General features: G+C 43.8%; 1 protein-coding gene across 2 annotated transcripts in view; it reads left to right on the top strand.

Moving 5' to 3' along the window:
• The window catches only part of TTC7A (tetratricopeptide repeat domain 7A), a 405,257-nt gene that overhangs the window by 164,609 nt on the left and 224,085 nt on the right, over positions 1–16,563 (top strand). For both annotated transcript variants that reach the window (XM_040430310.1, XM_040430311.1), the window contains exon 11: positions 13,284–13,388. In XM_040430310.1, coding sequence (XP_040286244.1) covers positions 13,284–13,388 — 105 coding nt within the window. The remainder of the gene's footprint in view (positions 1–13,283; positions 13,389–16,563) is intronic.

Below are 16,563 nucleotides of genomic sequence, written 5' to 3'. Positions count from 1 at the left end.
TTTCCTCCCAGCATGTGCTGCTGGGCTGATTTACAGCCAGATGAGGTCAAATACCGGACCGGATTTTAAGTGCCGGTCCGGGTTTTGGCAGCACCTGGCTGTCCTTAAATAGGCAGCTGGGCTCAGAATCCATGTCTCTGTGTTGGGATCTGGGAGCCTTGTGTCTGGATGAAGGCTTGCTACCTGTTGGTGCTGCTATCAGCAAGGACTCTTTGAGGCAGAATTACCACATGGTGTGAATTACCACCAACACCGCAAAGTGACTTTTTGTTTTGATTATGAATAATGATATGATTGTGAATAAAACACTGAACTGTTTGATCCAAAGAACTTGTTGTTGCCTCTGTACTGCGTCCGCTAATCCTGTCTACCAGAACGAAACTCCACACTTGCTAGTAATTCAAATTTCCACAATACAGTAATTACTTAGTGTGACGGTCAATCCTGAATGGTCTACTGGAGATTTTGGCAACCATCCCAAAATATGATGGTGCAGAGTTTAGGGATTAATTATTTATTGAATACTTTTGAAGCTAAAGTTCAAGAAACTATTTCAAGTTTCTGTGCTCTACCAACATTCAGATGTACTACTAAACTCTGCTGCTTGACTTATGGTCTGTCCATCCATTGGCTAACCTAATCTTCAGATACCTGCCTAAATACAACCTTTGGTCAGCACAGCTCCTTCTTCGCTACTCCACTCTTATCATCTCTAGACTTCTGTGTATCTTTATTTTATCCCTTCAATCGGAATTTTACATTCTCTGACTTAAAGAGGACCTTTCATTACAATAAAAAATATAAACTAAGTATGCTGACATGGAGAGCGATGCCCAGGGATCTCCCTGCAGTTACTATTATCCCTGGGCGCCGCTCCGTTCTCCCGGTATAGGCTCCGGTATCTTCAGATTTTCGGCTCAACTGGGAGGAGTCTGCCCTTGTTCTCCTGGGCGTCTCCTTCTCCCAGGCTGGAGTGCTGGCCAATCGCAGTGCTCAGCTCATAGCCTGGGAGAAAAAAACCTCTCAGGCTATGAGCTGAGCGCTGCGATTGGCCAGCGCTACAGCCTGGGAGAAGGAGACGCCCAGGAGAACAAGAGCAGGCTCCTCCCAGTTGAGCAGAAAATCTGAAGATACCGGAGCCTATACCGGGAGAGCGGAGCGGCGCCCAGGGATAATAGTAAGTGGAGGGAGATCCCTAGGCGCCACTCTCCATGTCAGCATACTTAGTTTAGATTTTTTATCGTAATGAAAGGTCCTCTTTAAGGCTCTATTACACGGCCAGATTATTGTTAAGATAATCGCTAACGAGCGTCCATATGAATATTCCTTAGTGATCATCTGCCGCAGATTACCCGATGAATGAGGGTAATCAGGATATGTTAACATGGTAAAAAATCCAGGTTTGCCGGCAGCAGATCACGGCATGTAATAGGCGCTCTGCGGCCGGCAAACAATAAGACAGTATGAGGACGGGCGATGCAATAGTGATCACTCATCCCTATACTGAGGAGGAGAGCGCTGCATTTAATAGCAACGTTCTCTTCCTCTAGCGAGCAGGCTATTGACAGGAGGGAATGCTTCCCTCCCGACAATCGTCTGGTCTCTTTTCCCGTGTAATCGGCCTTTACTCTTCATGGCAACAGCAATTAATGGAAGAAAATGAACTGAAAAGTGTCTAATATGGTTTTAAGGAAATGACCAGGGAGTGGACGGGGAGCTGTTTGCAAAGCCTGGTCTGTGAACATAGGGGGTCAGTTACTAACAAAATTTCTCCTACTTTTTTTGCGCTGTAATCTGCAACTTTTCCCTGCTCGCACCAGGCCTAAAGAAGGGAGAGTGGCATGGACATTTTTTAGGCATAGAAAACTGTCTAAATTTAAGCCAGCAAGGATGCTAGCGTAGATTTAGATCGGCGGTGAATGTGCCGAAATTATGTAGAGGCTGGCACCTCTTCATAACTTCAGCAAATCCACCACCAGCGCACAAGGTTATTAAGACATTGTCTAAAATGCCCGTCTTAATAAATGACTCCCCATAGTGTTGCTAAACTGCATTATCTAGACCTCTGGCAGCACAATAGAGGTGTTGTCTATCGTTAAATTCCCTACTCCTGTAATGATAATGAGATGACTCTGCTGACTCTGTCTCAGTCTACACACCAAAGCTGGATCTACACCAATCTTAAATTGATGGCCTGTCCTGAGGTTTGGTCTATTGTTGATGATATAGCCCGATCCCTGGTCGTCCAGAGGTAAACATAGTCGATTTGCTTTAAAGAGGACCTTTCATGTTTTTTTTTTCGTTTAGATAAATACCTTTCCTTGTGGGAAAAAAAAGATCACCTTCTTCCTGGCTGTGACGCTCTCCACTGTGATTGGATCGCGGCACAGCTAGGGAGAAGGAGACGCCCATTGAGAAACCCTGGCGTCTCCTCCTCTCTGTACTGATGCTCCGTATTTACATACTGAGCGGGAAAAATACAGGGGGGCACAGCGGGCCGTAGGAGCGATATTTGAAAAAAACAGGCAGGGTGGTACCCCGCAAGGAAAGGTATTTATCTAAACAAACAAAAAAAACTGAAAGGTCCTCTTTAATTTTGGTTTATTCATTGCCTTACATTTGAGTCAGATTCATATATTTGCAAAACCGTAAAGCTCTTCCATTAATATGTGAACTGAACTTTTGTGAGTGATGTTTCTAGTTTCTTTCACAAGTGGTTGTCAGGCCTGGGCTGTGCACAGCGGGAGTTATTGTACAATGATGCACATCACAGTCCATACACTAACAAAAAGGCACAACTTGTGTGCTGCATCCTCTACACTAATATATTAGGGAGGGATAGCAGAACCTAATGCATTGTATTGGGCTGTGAACCAAACTTTAGGCTCCTATTGTATTTGTGCCTCTGGTTTTATTACAGCAAAGTACAGTATAGCAATAAAATATTATTGCATTGCTTTCAGAAAAGAGTATGTTGTCTTGCAGACGCATCCGATGGCGACACATGCAGTGCCTATGGGCCTTTTATAGGTAACTCATACTTGCCAACTCTCCTGGAATGTCTGGGTGGCTCTCGGAAAAAGGAGAGACCTGGGCACAAATTTCTCTTAGAAACAGCCTTCCATGTACCATGTGATTGGATGTAATTAGACGCAGCCCGGAGTGCCTTGGGCAGCCAAGGCACCACATGGCAGTTGGCCCTCTTTTGATATTTTAGTGGGCGTGGCCTGATAAAAGGGGTGTGCCAATGCTCACATTAATTTAATTGGCCCTACTGTATGATTTCAGAATAGCCTATATTGTAAAGGATTAAATGCTATACAATTTAGTATTTCCAATACCATGTACATACAGATGTAGCCAGCGTTATTTTGACACCAGCTGCACCAGGATGGTCGCTTTAACGCGTTTTGTTGTATTCCTGTAATGTGTTTTTACTGTTTGCATTAAAGATGACCTGTCACCACAAAATGCAATGCAATCTGAAAGCAGCATGTTATAGAGCTGAAGAAGCCGAGCAGATTGATATACAGTGGCATGCAAAAGTGCAAAAGTGTGGGTACGCCTAGTCAAAATTACTGTTACTATGAACAGTTAAGCAAGTTGTCTCCAGAAGGCATAAAGTAAAGATGAAACTCACTAACGTTTTAAGAAATATCAATGTATTATATTGGTTTTGTACAATTTTAGAGTGAAAAAAGGAAAGTAGTACCTTGCAAAAGTATGGGAACCCAAAGAGATTTGAGTGCTCAGACAACTTTGACTGAGGTCTCAGACCTTAAATAGCCTGTTAAGGTTAAGGCTTGTTCACCATAATCCTTAGGAAATACCAGGTCATGCAAATTTCAAAGCTTTATAAAAACCCATAATCCTCTAACTTTGTCCCAGAAAACAGCAGCCATAGGGTTCTTCTTGAGGCCCACAAAGCAGGAGGCTAAAAGACGGTTGCAAAGCGTTTTCAGGTTGACATTTCCTCAGTTCAAAAAATAATTCAGTAATAGTCGTTACCAGGAGAACTGGAGGTCAAGAGAAGGTCTGGAAAACCAAGAAAAATTTCAGAGACAGCTGCTCGCAGGATTGCAAGAAAGGCAAATCAGAAACCCCCCTTGAATGGCAAAAGACCTTTAGGAAGATTAAGCAGACTCTGGAGTTGTGGTACATTGTTCTAGTGTTTAGCAACTCCTGCACAAATATGGCCGTTATGGAAGAGTCATCAGTAAAAAACCTCTCGTGCATACTCAACACAAAATGTCAGAAGTTTTCAAAAGAACATCAAACAAGCTGGATGCATTTTGGAGACAAGTGCTGTGGATCGATGAGGTTAAAATAGAACTCTTTGGCCACAATGAGCAAAAGTATGTTTCGGGGGGGGGGGGGAGAAAGCCACAGAATGTCATGAAAAGAACACCTCTCCTACCATTAAGCATGAAGGTGGATCAGTCATTCTTTGAGGTTGTGTTGCAGCCAATGGCACTGGGAACATTTCACGGATAGAGGCAAGAATGGACTCAATGAAATTCCAGCAAATTCTGGAAGCAAACATAACACCAACTGTAAAAAAGCTGAAATTGAAAATGGATAATGACCCTAAACACACCTCAAAATCCACAGTAGACTATCTCAATACACGCAAGCTAAAGGTTTTACCATGGCCCTCACAGTCCCTTGATCTGAACATCATTGAAAATCTGAGGATAGACCTCAAAAGAGCAGAGCATGCAAGACGGCCCCGTGAGTCTCACAGAACTGGAAGACTTTTGCAAGGAAGAATGGATGAAAATCCTTCAAACAAGTGTTTACAAGCTGATACTTACCAAAGGGTGTGCTACTAGGTACTAACCATGCAGGGTGCCCAAAGTTTTGCTTTTAGCCCTTTTCCTTTTTTGTTATGTTGAACATATAAAAGATGAAAATAAAAAATATGTTTTTGCTTAAAATACAAAGGGAATGTGTCATCTTTGACTTTATTCCTTTTTTAGATTATTTCTTCTTCAACTTGCTTAACTGTTCACAGTAACAGTAAGTTTGACCAGGAGTGCCCAACCTTTTGCATGACACTGTATATTTTTGTGGGAAAAGATTCAGTAAAACCTGCAATTTATATCTCAGCTTTTTCTACCTCCTGAGAACAGCATTGGTACAGGAGGGAGGTGTTAGTGACTGATAGCAGTGTGTGTATAATTGTGCATATAGAGATCAATCACTGCTAACACCTCCTCCCTGTACCGATAGCTTTTCTCAGGACTGCAAAAATATAAATGTATAAATTGCGCTTTTTACAGAATCTTTTCCCACAAATATATATATCAATCTGCCCTGCTTGTCCTGCTCTATAACATACTGCTTTCAGATTGTACTGTTTTTTGTGGTGCCAGGTCCTCTTTAAGCCAATCAAAATAGCAGTAGCTATATCTGTCATCGAGTGCGGTCACCAGAGCGATTGTTGGAAGTAGGCTATCATTTTATGTAATGTCGTTAGTACTATGAAGCTATTGTTTTCCGCTTATCAGACAATTACAGTCCAGCTGGGGCTTTCTACAATTCCATTTGATTTCTTCATTACTGCCGGGCTCTGAAGTTCTTGTCTTGTTGTTAAGTAGAACAATAGATGTGAAATTACTGTTTTTGTATTGCACCCAACCATATACGACCGCATGAATGTAAGCTGTTACTGTATATAATGTGAGATGTATTTCCAGTGGATTAAAGAAACATCAGATGTGTATTTCCAAGGCAATGTGATAATGTATCAAGGGTAGAGATGAGCGAACTTCTGTTTTAAGTTCGGCGTCTAAAGTTCAGCTTCCGGTTAGCGGAGGATCCCGATATGGATTCCGAATTCCGTTGTGGTCCGTGGTAGCGGAATCAATAATGACCATTATTGATTCCGCTACCACGGACCACAACGGAATTCGGAATCCATATCTGGATCCTCCGCTAACCGGAAGCCGAACTTTAGACGCCGAACTTAAAACAGAAGTTCGCTCATCTCTAATCAAGGGCCCTGTTTTACTTCTTCGGCAGACTTCACAAGCACCAACCAATCCATGGATAAAATTGTCCATAGAAATGACTAAGGGCACGCGGCCGTGCTGCGTTCGAGTACCCCGGATCCGAAAGGGCCACAGCGGGCTTCAATCAAACTGATGAAGACTGCACTGTTCAGTGGGTCTGTATTCTTAATGGCTACACGGTATTGAAGGTGCTGCACGGTCATTAACAATGCAGACCCACTGAACAGTGCTGTGTTCATTAGTTTCATTATAGTCCGCTGCGGCCCTTTCAGCCCAGCGGTACTCGAAAGCAGCACGGCCGCATCACAACCAGTTACACGACCGCACTGTGTGGTTGTACCATTAGGGTACTCTTACACAGGCCGATAATCACACCAGTTATCAGGGACGAGAGTTTGTACAAACGAGACATAATGCAGAAGACTGTATACAAGGCAGTTTGCTGCTTTTCAGTACAACTATAGCTCAGTGGTTAAAATCAGTTAGTAGTCTAAGGGCTCATGCGCACGGCCGTAGCCTGTTTTTTCGATCCGCAAAACAAGGATGCCGGCCGCGTGCGTTCTGCATTTTGCCGAACGGAACGTGCTGTCCACTGTAGAACTGTCCTATCCTTGTCCATAAAACAGACAAGAATAAGACGTTCTATTTTTTTTTGTGGGACCGCAGAACTGACATACGGATGTGGACAGCACACGGTGAAGTGAATGGGTCCGCATTCGACACGCAAAAAATGTGATCGGATGCAGAAAAAAAAACATACCGTGGAGGAGATCGCGCACTACCATCTTAAGCCAGTCCTTGCACACCAGGCAGCCGGGAGCTGGTGATCACAATGAAAGACATGATCTGTTTTGTTGCTGCTGGCAAACACTTTGCTTTTATTGAATTGCACTGCTAAAGTGTATGAGGCTGAGTTGCAGTACCAGACAAAACCTTAAGACAAGAGTGGTGCTGTTTTGAAAAATAAGAAAAAAAATATTATTCCTGCATTAACTTAAAAAGTTGTACTTTGTCAGAACTCATCATGAGATCACCGTTTGTTATCTGTAGTTTTTTTATTATAGGATGACAGGTCAGTGGTCTGTTACATACTCACTAAGCATGTCTCTAGGGCTTAGTCAGAGTGGCCTTCTGGCCTCTATCTTGCTGGTGTATGTCAGTATGGAATAGTGTGATAGACGTTATTGCATACATTTTTAAAAATGGGATGCTATGGGTGACGGATGCCACTACATCATGAGCTTTACAATAACTATTCTTGATGTATCATTAAACGGATGCTGTTATCGCCTATGGGTGATGGATGCCTGGTGATGGTGGGAAAACGTGCTGTTCATACGTTAAATGAAACCATTGGCCCAATTCACCAGACAGAGGGCAAAAGGGTTTCCTTCTGGTCTCTGGTGGGAGGGTATCTGTCAGGGACAGCCTTTTTTACTGTATGGAATAGCTCGTTAGACAATGTGAATCCATCCAAAGACTTCGTGTAAAAAAAAAATCTGTACTGTGCAGTATGCGATTGTTTTTAACAAGGGCGCCGATCGTTGATGGCATCTGATAAACACATACGTCCGAGGTTTGTTGCGAAATCCTTCTGCTAGCAACCTCAGATGGGCACTGCATATTACAATGTGGAAAAAAAGCCTAAGGCTGGGTTCAGACTGTGCCCTCTGCTGGACTTTCCGTCTGGGTTATAGTGTTTGAATAACGAAAACTATCTTTAAGCATTTACTGCAACAGATCCATTCACTTCAGTGAGGCGGGGGGCACTCCGGTTGACCTACTTTCCACTTGCTTCCATCTTTTTTTTGGACAGAATAGTGCAGTAGACTACGTTGTTCTGTCTGGCAAATCAGATCAAATGGAGTCTAAAGGTGTATCCTTTGGACTCCATTCGCCTCATTCAAGTGATTAGATCAGTCGAGTTACACATTTTAAGGCCTCATGCACATGACCAATCTATTTTTTGCGGCCCTCAAAAAACGGAAGCCGCCCGTGTGCCTTCCGCAATTTGCGGAACGGGCGGCCCATTGTAGAAATGCCTATTCTTGTCCGCCAAACGGACAAGAATAGGACAGGCTATATATTTTTTTGCGGGGCTACAGAATGGAGCAACGAATGCGGACAGCACACGGAGTGCTGTCCGCATCTTTTGCGACCCCATTGAAGTGAATGGGTCCGCACCCGAGCCGCAAAAAATGCAGCTCGGATGCAGACCACAACAACGACCGTGTGCACGAGGCCTAATACAGACGTATTCAGACATATACCATTGATGGAAAGCCCAGTGGAGGGCTAAATGCAGTGTGAACCCAGGTCTAAGGTCTTATTCAGACGTGGTTACTTCACGGAAGCATGCCCTATTTTTGTCCTTGTTTACAGATCTCTTGCGGCCATTATAGTCTATGGGTCAGTGAAAAAACACAGACACTACACAGTTGGCATCTCTGTTTCGTCCATAATTCACGTATCGTTGCTAGGATATGCACTTGAAATTTCAGCTGAGCAGTGTCCGTGGAATAGGGATGACACATAGGGAGGGCAAAAAAACAGACATACGGACCAAACACTGATCCTTCACGGATGTCCTTCATGGATGAACCACTGACCATCTTATCATTGATGTCATTACGGACATGGACGGACATGGACGTGTGAATGACGCCTAACAAGACCCTTAGCCTATAATGGCATCCATTTAAAGGGGACCTGTCACCACTCCTGACGTCCTTTTTAGTAAATAATTGTATTCCACATGAAATTACAACTCTGGAACATTTATTCTTATGACTCTATGGGGGTCATTTATTAAGCCCGGCGTTTTAAGCTGAATCGCTGGCGGCGGCTTGCCGAAGTTATGAAGAGGTTCCGGCCTCTCCATAACTTCTAAATTTAAGACAGCTTCTGTTCTGGCTTACATTTAGACCATTTTCTACGCCTAAAACAGACGGGCCTGCCAGTACGGTCCCTTCCACGCCACTCCCACTTTTTAGACCTGGCGTGAGTGGGTGAACGTCTCATATTGCTTAAGATAAAGTGGTTGAACGGCACTCCTCTTTCGAGATAGGCAGTACTCAGTGGTAAAAGGTATCGACAATAGTAGTAGAGACCACGGCATTCGCTGGAGATTTTTTTAGTAATTTCTTATTTATTTAATTTCATCGTTTAGATCATTTCATTATTTAGATCCATCCGCATGGTACATTACTGGCCAACGTTTCGGTCCAACACGGTGACACCATCCGCTACCCGTGACGACTACAACACTAAGGCTGTGAACAAGGTCCGTGTTGGCCGAAACAATGGCCAGTAATGTACCATGCGGATGGATCTAAATAATGAAATGATCTAAACGATGAAATTAAATAAATAAGAAATTACAAAAAAATCTCTAGCGAGTGCCGTGGTCTCTACTACTAACGTTGCATATTGCGTCGCAACTAGCCGTTGCGCCACAATGTGTGACTGAAATACGCCTAATATAGATCAATGACTCCCCCATGTTTTGCCCTTTGACTCCCATTCTTGCTAGAAATTAAGGGATAATGGTACAGATGGGTGTTACCAGTTGGGGGGGTGTCCTTGCACAGTCTGTCATTGTCCAATCAATGCTGCTAGTGGCAGACTGTGCAGGGACACTGCCCCAACTGGTTTTGCCCATCTGTACCTTTATCCATAAACTTCTATCAGGAATAAAAGAACGGCACAACATAGAATCATAAGAAATGATTCTCCAGAATTTAAATTGCAAGGGGAATGCAAATAGTCAAGTCAAGAGAGGTGACAGGTCCTCCCTAATAGATACTTCATGAAAATTTTGATGACGTATCAACAGTATTTGATGGGTGTGGGTTCTACTCCCATCACCCCTGTCAATCGGCTGTTTGAAGGAGACTCCGTGGCTATGCTTGGCATTGCAGACCACAGACCCCAAGCCGAGGCCATATTCTCCATCCAATGTATGTGCAGCCTTATGTAAAAAGCCCTGGGTTGTGTATTTTTACTGCTTTTCACATGTTCATTTCTACATCCTAATTATGGGTTCAAATCCCAGCCTGACCATGGATCCAAAATGACCCGCACTCACAGCATCATAAACAGTTATGTTTGGGTGATGGTCCAGGATTGATGACCGTTATACAGAGGCATACATGCCACTGTGTAACGCTTGCATGAAACCAGCCTCGAAAATATGGAATGTTTTCCTTTTCACTTGCATTGAAAACAATGAACTCTGCCAAAAAATATTTAATGGACCCAAAATTGTTACGTTTCTATGTAATTAAAATTGATACAAAAACATAAAAGCCTTTGGCGTTTATGACTTTGATATTTTCACATCTTGTTCCCTTGATGGGAAAAGTTGTTTGTCCGCTGTTTCTGATGGCCCTGATTCATGTAGATGATGGTATCCTCTCTTCTGCTGTCCGGCTTGTATTTTATTCTGGATAAACAATAGAGGAATAAAATAAGCAAAAAAAAAAATGGAGAAGGTGAAAAGAAGTGAGGTTAAAATTAACCTGGACATGTAAAATACATTATTGGCAAGCTTTTCCCTTATTCAGCTTCTGCATGATTGTACTTAAAGGGGTTATCCCATGATTAATGTAGAAAAAACCCTCAGATGATATATAGTACAAGACAACCCCTTTCTAACAAACTTAGAACCAGCCCTGTACCTCACATGGATCCTGAGATCTCCCCATGTATTGCTCTAATTATTCTGCTAAAATTTATTTCAAGCTGGCAGCTCATGGGGTGTGTCCTTTCTCCAAGGGTGTGTCCTTTCTGCTGCAGCTGGTGGCAGTTGAAGGATGGAACTGAGCATGTGCGTCCATTCCAGTGAGCAGGACAGAAAAATTTGAAAAAGAGCAAACAGCAGGTGGCGCTATACAGATAGATTTCAGTGAATAACTCAGTTTCGATACTAAGTTTTTAATTACATGCAGTTACAAAAGTTTTCATATCCAGGTGCTGGTTTGAAAACTGTAGAATATTATTCTTGGGACAACACCTTTAAAGGGAAACTGTTGCCATGACATGTAGCCCAGTAACCTCTTCAGTGATGCATTCATAACCTGCATCCATTTAGACAGCAAAGTATAGAGGGGTGCACTTGGAAATTTAATTTGGGGATTGAGATCTGCTCTTTCTGAGCTCAGTTGTACACGGGGCTGTCATATCAGTGATTGATAGCATTCCCTGTACATGTATGAGGACATAGATAGCTGTCACTTACTAATAAGACAACCCCGTGTACAACTGGGATCAAAAAGAGCAGAGATTTAAAGGGGTTTTCTGGGAGTTTTACATCCTCTGGATAGGTCATCGGTATCTGATCGGTGGGGATCTGACACCTGGGACCACTTCCAATCAGCTGTTTGAGAAGGCAACGGCGCTTCCGTGAGCGCAGCGGCCTTCTCCAGCTATTCCTAGGCCATGTGATGTCATGTTCATCGGTCACATGGTCTAGGTGCAGCTCAGCCCCATTGAAGTGAATAAGGCTGTACTGCGATAGCAAGAACAGCCGCTATACAATGTACAGGGCTGCGCTTGGTGTGCTGAGAGAAAGACGCCGCGCTACTGTGAGCTCTGGTGCCTTCACAAACAACTGATCGGCAGTTCCCAGATGTCTGACCCCTACGATCAGATACTGGGGACCTTTCCAAAGGATAGGTTATCTGTGTACAACTCCTGTAAACCCCTTTAAATATATAAATTACAAGTTTTGCTGAAACTTTTCCCATAAAACTATATATCAACCTGCTCAGCTCCTCCTGCTCTATATCATGCTGTTCACAGATTGCACTGTGTTTTGTGGTGCTTGTTTCCATTTAAGGTCTTAATTGCTTAGTATTTCATGTCTATGGCACACAGATCCAACTGTGTCTTTTAAAGGGGTTCTCTAGATCTTAAACATAAGTCCTAGTCAGCTTTCTCTACTGCAGCTGGTGGCAGTGGAAGGCTGGATCATGGAAGTGAGCAGGACAGAGAAATTAGAAAAAGAGCAAACAGCAGGTGGCGCTGTACAGATACATTTCAGTGAATAACTCAGTAGCTATACAATTTTTTTTAATTAGATGCAATTACAAAAGTATTTAGATCCAGGTGCTGGTTTGAAAGATGTAGAATATTGTTTGTGGGACAACCCCTTTAAATATTTCCTACTGTTATAGCTCCTGTGCAGATTTATGCATCTCCATGGAAACAGACAACATGTAGATGCTATGTAGTCTGCTTCTGTCATACTCCCTTCTATCTGTGTCCTACTTTTTACGAGATTAGTCAGTCAGAGTTAATAATGGCCGGTCAGAGCCTTCAGTGAATAAACACACAAGCTCCACCTTGTAGACTTCTTCAGTAAGGGACTAACGTCTTGAACTTGTTACCACCTTATTTTAAGGACAGAGTTAAACAATTAGGGGGTCCTTTTTTTAAAACAGAAATAGGTCAATATGAAGTATATTTCTGGCGCAAAGGTCCTTTGTGCTGCATTCTGTGACTTTCCCCCACTCACACCAGGTCTAAAGAAGTGGACGCGGCGGGGAAGGGTCTCATTTACCATTTTTTCTACACCTGTTTTAGGCGTAGAAAATGGTCTAAATGTAAGACTACAAGAAAGCTGTCTTATATTTAGAAGCTGCGGTGGATCCGCCGAAGTTATGTAGAGGCCTGCGCTGTTCCACCGCCAGTGCAGGGCTTTATTAAGATTGGTGTCTAAAACATCGGTCTTGAAGGTTTTATCCAACTCCTATAATGCCCCTCAAAATGCCAGGGCACCACATACAGGTTAAACTTACCCCTCTTCCCGACACCCGCGTCGCTCCTGATGCCTGCACGGCCACCGCTGCATCTCTGCACGGATCAAAACATCCGGCAATGGGGGGGAAGCTAATAGGCTGCGACGGGGACGAGCCTCCCTAGCATCGCGAGTGACACTAGGGAGGCATGTTCTCGTCAAAGCCTGCTATTGGCTGCCCCATCATGACCTCCGCCATCGCCGGATATTTTGATCCACGTGACGGGGAGATGCAGCGGCAACCATGCGGGCATCAGGAGTTACGTGGGTGCCGGGGTAAGTACAACCTGTATGGGGGGCATTATAGAAGTTGAATAACCCCTTTAATAAATGTGGCCCTTAGTTTTTAATATATTCCATTTAATGAAGACTATCACCGCTTCCAAGTCCTAACCCAGTAACAGATGCTCTTTATAGCATTGCCTCTCCCTGGTCTTGTTTTCTAAGCCTTCTCCCTTTGCTCCCCCCAGTTTGCCTACGCTGTTTCGGTACTGAAAGAGTGCTCTAAAATGCGTCCCACGGACCCGACCGTTCTGCTTCTCGCTGCCAAGGTCTGCATTGGACCACTACATTGGGTAAGTAAGCTGAAGTAATGACTCTTACATAATGCATTAAGCACAGCGGTATGGTGCCACAGAGCATAAAATAGGCACAGAAATCCTTCGCACCTGGAGAGCCATTACCGAAATGACATTTATTAAATTTTAGAATAAAAGGAGCAAAAAAGACATTAAATAAAATATGAAAAAAAAAAGAGTACGGATCATTTTACTTGGAAAGAAGAAAAGGAACTCCCTGAACACAAGGTGTCAGACGGCCGCTTCTGCTTACTAATTAAGCCGGTGTCTTGGCCTAATTTGCTGAAGTTCCTGTTTTTCGGTAGTAGAGCGTGGCATTCCAGCATTTTAATGAGAGCAGCCTTTGATCCAGGATGGGAATGACACTGAGGCGAGCATAATCAGCGGCTTCTAATTGATTCCTGTGAATCTGGCTGGATATTTGGCGCTAAGTGACGGTATCCTTATTAGGTCTGTCATCAGGACCTGTGGATGCCGTGCATGGACTGAACGTGGTCATCAGACCCTTGGGTGCACCACCCCGATTGTGCAGCTCATCACCGCCATCTGTGGTCCATTATTCAGAGTTTTTCTAACCGGTACAGATCAGATAGAACTGTCCTTCCACAGTTTGATATTGGGTGTACTAATTGAATAGACTGTGCAGGGACACACCCCAACTGGTAACACCCAGCTGGTTCCACATTGCAAACTGCTGGCAATTCATTTATAACTTCTAGTAGGAATAGTAAAGGAATGGCACATCATAGAGCCATAAGAATAGATGCTCCAGAATTGTTATTACATGGGGGATGCAAGTCATTAATAAAACAGACATGTCAGGAGTGCTTAGAGGTCCTCTTTGAGCCATTTGTGGCAATTGTGTGGTGTAAAAAAGTCAATGATGGCACACATCGTATTTGCGCAGTCCTTTTTATCTTCGCTCAACACTTTTGAAAAGTGGACAGGGAGATGGAGGGACCAGTTCTTTTCCTGAAAGATTTACCATTTTTAAAGAGCAGACGTAGATTGAATTTTCTGTCTTTAGGACGGTCCAAGATGCCCCAAAATTCTTAAGCGTGAGTTCGTTTTAAAGGGAGTCTGTCACCAGCGACCTCCCTATCCAACTGTTTACATAGACACATAACTGTGGTTCACCTGATTAAAGTTCCTGAGGTATGATGCGTTTTCTTAATATGCAGATTAGAAGTTTAGTGCAATGGGGCATCACCATTGCTCTTGTTGCACCCAGGCTCCTCTCCTTTTTGTGGCCAGCCCTTTCCTCACTGCTTTGCCATTGACTGGCCCTGTCAATCAAAGCAGCCAGGGAGGGGCTTACCACAGCTATGTGTCTGTGCAAACAGCTGGATGGAGAGGTTGCTGGTGACAGATTCCCTTTAAAACTGGCATATGAAACTCTGGTCTTAATATATCTTTCCTATATAGTCTTATGGACCTGCTCCTTGGGGTAGCGGGGGTTCATCATCTTTCATGTCGGGGCAAGAAACCATTGTTGGCCCTTGTGTCTGGATGATGCAGAACAGCAGTGAAAACAAGACTGATAATAATTTTATTGCCAGTGCTGCCCCCTTGTTATACTGGCAGTCTGTGCCCAGAACACCTCACTTCTCCTAGCAGACACAGCCCCCAGAATGCTCACCTGGTCCCCAGCAGTGTGCCTAAGCAATAGGATCTAGTTCTCTAGTTTCCTACAAAGATGCGCTACTTTTCTTGTTCGCTGCCATGTGTACCGATTTCTGCCTGTCTCTGGATTAAACCCTTCTCTGCAAGGCCTGACCTCTGCCTGATCTCCATTCTGACCCTAAACTGCCTGCCCTGACCCTTAGATTGACTTTAGTTTGCACAAACTGTGCTCAGACCTCGGCTTATCCCTGGCTACAGATTTGCCTTAGACCTTGGTGTTGTGTAGCAGTGTCTCTCGACCCCTGTGTGTCAGCAGTCTACTAAACAAAGTCTACTTTAAAAAGGTAAAAGCCTAATGGTTCCCCTGCAGTGGAGTCTAGATCCCTGTATAGGGGTTAGATGATTGTGTGTGTGGGGGCTATGTGGATAACACCCTTATGAGTAACATGAGTAACGTCAGGTCAAATCGGTTCAGTAGACTCAGCGCATCTTTGTAACGCCCCTGGATACTTGCCTAATCTTGGAAGCCCCCTCCTCTTTTCCTGAAAGTCTTCCAGGAGAGTAGGTAAGTATGTGGTGATCTAGGCCAATCACATTTGATATAGCCAAGGTTCTGTGAGGCCAAAGTAAACCTCCTCTATGTAAATGAGAGGTGTAATATTCGGCACCTGTGCCTTAAACTCCCGCTGCTGTCTCCTTCTTTTTGTATGTATGTTTTAGATATTTGACAAACAGTTTTTGTGCCACAATGACTGCAGCAAAACTGTAATTTGGACAAACGTAATTACAGATATGTTCACATTTTCCAGGACATTTCACTGCGCACACACAGCAAATGACTACGTGTCATGTTTGTAGAGGTTCAATTCAAAAGGAGCATTTCTGAATAAAGTCCAAACATGAAAAATATATTTAGCTGCTTACCGTGATGTTTGTGGCAAAACCTCTTCTATCTACCTATCTATTATATACACATCTATCTATTTATCTATATCCATCTGTCTGTCCACCGTCTGTCCATCCATCTGTTCCATATCTATCTATTCCGTGTCCTAGTGTTCGATGTCTAGCTATGTATTCTATGTCTGTCGAAAATATCTATCTATTGATCTAATCTATCTATATAAATCTATCTTACCGTTGGCGCTGCATTATGCTTAAAGAGGACATTATCCCCATTTTCACCCAGGCAACCCCCTGATATGAGCATCGGAGCATAAACTGCTCCGATGCTCTCCTTTGCCCTCCGCTGAATTGAGCAGGGCAAAGGCTTTCTTTGGAGATCCGGTTATGTACCGGGCTCTCCATGGGTAAGCTAGGCGGAGGCTTCCGCCCAGCAGTAAGCCCAGTGATGTCACCAGCACTAATGGGCGGGCATCAGTGCTAATGCCCACCCATCAGAGCCCATGACATCACTGGCAACAGTGCTAGGTGAAAGCCTCCGCCTAGCAGTTGGAAAATATAAATAAACAATACCTTGCCCTGCACGATCCAGCGCATGGCAAGGGAGAGCATCGGAGCACGAAATGCTCCGAAGCTCATGTCAGAG

This window comes from Bufo bufo, chromosome 4 (genome assembly GCF_905171765.1).
Source record: "Bufo bufo chromosome 4, aBufBuf1.1, whole genome shotgun sequence".
Taxonomy (NCBI): domain Eukaryota; kingdom Metazoa; phylum Chordata; class Amphibia; order Anura; family Bufonidae; genus Bufo; species Bufo bufo.
The sequence above is the reverse complement of the archived record's forward strand: the minus strand, read 5'-3'. Positions and strand labels throughout refer to the sequence as shown.